Raw genomic sequence first — 4,798 nt, 5'->3', positions numbered from 1 at the left:
GTCGGGCGCCTGCCGGATCACATAATGCAGCGCCGTGTTCCCGTCCTACGCGAGAGACGTTGTTAGACGTCAAGACGTCAGGAGCAATCAAGGGTACTGCGGCACGGGCAAAGATGTCGGCGCCGACCGCCGCAAGCACGGCCGCGCATGTATAGTCGGCGTTGGACACGGCGACCAGAAACGGCGTCTCGCCGTCCTACAGCGTCCGTGGTTAGGGTCCAATGACACCGAAAGTGTCTGTTGTACATTGTTGGTGACGTCAACGGACGAGAAGCGCGGGACGAGCCAGCGAAGCACGCCCATGGCGCTGTGGTCTGCCGCGTGGTGCAAGAGCGTGTTGCCGTTCTAGTGACAATGATGAGCGACCGTGACGGACGAGGACACGTACTGTCGGCGACACGAGCTCCAACGGGTCCGCGAGGACGGCCCAGAGGTACGTTACGACCGGGAGATGGTTGTAGGCGACCGCTCGCTGCATGGTCACCCATGCAAACTACGTATACGAGGCATATGAGGTCAATATGAGCCGAAGAAGAACGGACGTTGGGAATGCGCTGATACGGCGTCAGCTCCACAAGCGCTTGGACGACGGGCAACGAGCCCGAGAGCGCTGCCATCGAGAGCACCGAGTCGCCATCCTAAACTAATGTCAGTTCAGCTTAGGAAGAGGACGCTAGAGACCCCGTCGAGGGTCGTGAGGTCGTCGTCGGTGATGGTGCCGGGCGTGCGGAGGCGCCAGAGCACTTCGTTCTCTTTGCCTTTGGTCATGAGCTCGATGAGCGTCAAGCCGTCCAAGCTCATGTCGTCGTCGCTGGCAGAGCCCGTCGTGTCCCCACGCTGCATGCTGGTGTGCTGCGTGTCTTCTTCAAGAATACCATGGTCCGAGTGGGGCACTGTGCGGGTTGTAGTCGCAGGGTGGTACAACGAACCCGTGCTGCACGAACTGATCAGCGCAAAGGCAAAGTATCTTGTCGCTACGGGCAGCAGACGATGCTCTACATCTCATGCACCAGCCATGGACATCGAGTGGGGCTGGTCAAAGCGGCCTGCATTGGCATCGAGAAACATGGAGCGAGCGCGCGCAAGGATGACGATGTGCACTGCGTGCTGACACCAACGGATACCGGAACTTTGATAGCCACTGATTTAATGGCTGGCGTGTTCGTCTAGTGTCGCTTAACTCTAGCAACAATACTTTACCGTCAGTCGAGTGACTAGACAAAGGTAATGTCTAGATGCCACAACGCCAGAGCCAACACATATCGTCGGTTGTGAATCTGAGAAATTTGTCAGACGGGTCGCACCCACATTTGTGCACCAGCTATCCACTATCAGCTATAACATTTGTGGGGATTGTGAAGATTCGATTTTGATTGAGCACACCAAACCAAACCCGTCGACAAAAAACAAGGCGCGGGGAGTGCATGATCATCATGGCTAGCTTCGTTGGCACTCCATAGTGTCAATAGTGCGTCCTGCAAGACCATCGCGACACCATCTTGACTAGAGGGCTTGAAACAACCTGTCGTTCTCGGACGTGGAGAAGGACAACATTGTTGGCGAGATTTAAGTACTTGCAGATTGTTATATGCAGCCTCGCGCGTTGGCATACCGCCTCTCGGGAGCTAGAAAAGGCGGCCGAAACTATCACAGCGATTGAAGAAGGTTTGGCAGCAGCGCGCAGAATGATCGACAAGAGTCTTCAAGACGATAGTCAGAGCATGTTGCGGCGCGCTGCGCTGGGCAGCTTGTCGTTGCAGTCGAGCGAGCCAGCATCATCTCGCCGGCAGTCGCGTGCCCATGAGGCCGTCGACAACATTGGCCGCGGCTCCGCCCTCGCGCCGACTTGGTCGCTCGTCACGCATGCTACAGCGGCGCCATGCCCACTGACGCAGCGTGGAGCGCCTCAACATGACACGGCCGTGGCAAGGCCGAGTGCGTACTGATGATTCGCTAAAATTGGACGCTTACGTGATTTGGATTGGCCATTTCATAACAATTGATTCGGCCGATGCGATTGGCTAAAATGTTGACACGGTGGCATTGGATACATGCCGCAGCCACCGGTGAGGTCGATCGGTCGCCCAACTCGAGTTTTCAACAATGTCGCTCAAAATTGGCGAGGAGATAGAGGACACTCTGGAGAGCTCAAAACACATCGTCGCGTCGACGTGCGCAATGTCTAGCGCCCTCTACGGACTTCGCCATTATTTGTGGCATATGCCATATAGAGACACTTTATGCCACATTTAGTACCGGGCAACAAGTCTGTCGAAGACGAGAAGGACTCTGTGCACGGCTACGCTAGGTACACACTAATTCAATAATCACATTAATGAAATTGTGGAACCCCGCATCGAGTCGCCATCCTATATGTGCTTCAGAATGTTATTTGATCAGCTACCGTAGTGCTGAATGAGAACGCGACCAAGGGACCGGACGCAAACATCATCATGATCGAGACGTGGATGGAAAGAAATCGCAAAGCAGACACGTTCAAGGAGCGCCGTGCGGTCGCCTTGTGGTACTTGCCAGGTTCGTTGTATGACGCTGGACGTGCTTCTCCTGATCGCTTTCCAAGGCTTCTACGAGTATGCCGCCTCATCGGTAGCAATCTCGAACGCGTCGGTGTGCTAGCCGAGGACGAGGCGTTCGGCGATAAACATGGCCAGACGCATGAACACCACAAATGCGACCGCAATGTGCAGCTGCGTGAAGAGGTATCAGAGGACGATGTCGCTATAGGGCATCGAGAAGCAGAGCTCGGTGCCCGTGGTGGCAAAGAGAAGGCTGCCAGGTACTCGACCGCCAACACACTGGTGGTCGATACGACTAAAAAGACGCGGCGTCACAAAAGTGATGTGTGTCGGGTCCGAGCACCCGCGTTGACGCGTGGAAATGGCAATGCGAGCGCCGTAGGTGAGCGCGAGGCTGCCAAAGGCCGTGATAACGCTCTTGAACAAGAGCTCACGCCGCGGCTGGATTCGAGAAGATAGAGCGTGATATGGTCGCCATGGACGCGTCGGAGCTGCTCGCGCCAGTACCGTTCTTGAGCTGCGGAATAAAGAACGTACCCGGCTTCTCGACGTTTTTGACAGAGAGCACTTGCAGCATGAGCATCTCAAGGAACACGTGCAGCGTGCTCGACACGACGCTCGTCCACACACTCTGGCGCACAGACGTGCCTGAGAGCACCTTGTAAATGGAGCGCGTACAGCTTCAAGGCGCGGCTTGCCGAGGCCACATATTCCCGGCGGGCGGTATGATTGTCGGTATGCTGGCAGCAGTCTCTGGTTTGGCTGCAGTGTACAAGCAGCAGGACATCATGCGTCAGGTGCGCGAGGTTGGAAGGAGGAGGCTAGGCGCCGCGAGATGTTGCGCGCGGCTCTCTGCCACAGCGCCGGCGGCACTTGCTGTTGGTATCTGGATACGTGTCCGGATACGTGGACTATGACGTGGACACACGACGACGCAACAATAGCGAGCGAGAGACAAGGGTCCCGCACATCAGCGCTCGAGTTTGTCGCTGTCGGTGTCGGTCTCGGCACGTCGACTATACAACGCAAATGGTATGTCTACTGCTACGGCGCCGGTGGCTGACGGCACCACCTTCAGCAGCCAGCCCTGCACTGCAGCGACAACTCGGCGTCCGCTGCGTACGCGGACGCATGTTGATTCGGTTGTGCTAAATTGCCAAGAGCGCATTGCCTAGCGCCTCGACGCTGCTGCATCCCGATTTCTTTCGATCTATCAAAGTAAGAAATAGGTACCGGTAGATCGATGGAGAGACTCCAAGCCGTACTCGAAGTTGTGCATTTGGCCAACAATTTTAATTTTGATTGATTGACTCCCGTTGCCGACTGCACCGCACGGTGTATATTTTGGATACGACGTAGTCGTGTATAGAGTCGTCGATAAGACTGGTTGCTTGATCCCTGCAGTGAACGCGCGTAGAATCAAGGGGTACAGACAGTACTGGCGGTGACATTGTGACCGATCTCGGCGTCCGTCGTGAGGCGCTAAATATGGTAGTATGTGTCCTAATATGGCATGTACCACAAATAGTGGCGAAGTCCGTAGGGGGCGCTAGACATTGCGCACGTCAACATGACGATGTGTTTTGAGCTCTCCAGAGTGTCCTCTATCACCTCACCAAGTTTGAGCAACTTTGTTGAAAACTCGAGTTGGCCCACCGATCGATCCCACCGGCGGCTGCGCATGGATCCGACGCCACCGTGTCAACATTTTAGCCAATCGCATCGGCCGAATCAATTATTATTGAACAGCCAATCCAAATGGCGTAAGCGTTCCTTTTCAGCGAATCATCAGTACCCATTCTGCTAGCGGCCATCTTGAAATTTCCCGGCACACCTACTTCCGATGGCCGTGCCACGTTGAAGCGCTTGTACGACGTAGCTGTCAACACGGCGCCGCAACAGCATGCGTGACGAGCCATTGAGTCTGCGCAAGGGCGGATCCCCGGACAATCGATCTCGCCGGCCGCACGACTGCCGGCGAGATGATGCGCTCCTGCTAGCTCACTGGACCTCTGACGAGCTACGCGAGACGCCATGCTGCCCAGCATCGTGCACACCGCGACGTCATTGGCCCGCGCGCGCGGGCAGCAATGATCGCATCTCCTCGAGTCGCTGCCTCAGCGGTCCTAAGTTCTCTACTAATGTTACGGGCATCTCGAACGTGCGACTCTCGTCTACGCAGCAATGGTGGTCAGCTTGGATGGGGCTCCTCTCGCGCGTTGCAGTCATGTCCATCGCCATGGTTGTTGTCGTAACATCGT

The 4,798-nt window shown here is 56.0% G+C and overlaps 2 protein-coding genes across 2 annotated transcripts; both read right to left on the bottom strand.

Annotated features, from left to right (window-relative positions):
- Window positions 1-87: 87 nt before the first annotated feature.
- SDRG_11144 (hypothetical protein) lies at window positions 88-843 on the bottom strand (the record flags this gene model as incomplete). The annotated part of the gene is made up of 6 exons (XM_008617172.1): window positions 88-96; window positions 128-196; window positions 247-345; window positions 389-493; window positions 543-638; window positions 682-843. 6 exons carry the CDS (start codon window positions 841-843, stop codon window positions 88-90), a joined length of 540 nt encoding a protein of 179 aa, XP_008615394.1.
- A 1,474-nt stretch (window positions 844-2,317) lies between these two features.
- On the bottom strand, window positions 2,318-4,220 carry SDRG_11143 (hypothetical protein; the record flags this gene model as incomplete). Its single annotated transcript, XM_008617171.1, has 3 exons — window positions 2,318-2,931; window positions 2,972-3,185; window positions 4,154-4,220. 3 exons carry the CDS (start codon window positions 4,218-4,220, stop codon window positions 2,724-2,726), a joined length of 489 nt encoding a protein of 162 aa, XP_008615393.1. The 3' UTR covers window positions 2,318-2,723.
- Between the last annotated feature and the right edge of the window lie 578 nt (window positions 4,221-4,798).

This window comes from Saprolegnia diclina (genome assembly GCF_000281045.1).
Source record: "Saprolegnia diclina VS20 unplaced genomic scaffold supercont1.39, whole genome shotgun sequence".
Lineage (NCBI taxonomy): Eukaryota > Oomycota > Saprolegniomycetes > Saprolegniales > Saprolegniaceae > Saprolegnia > Saprolegnia diclina.
Note: the sequence above shows the minus strand (reverse complement) of the source record. Positions and strands in the feature narration are given on the sequence as shown.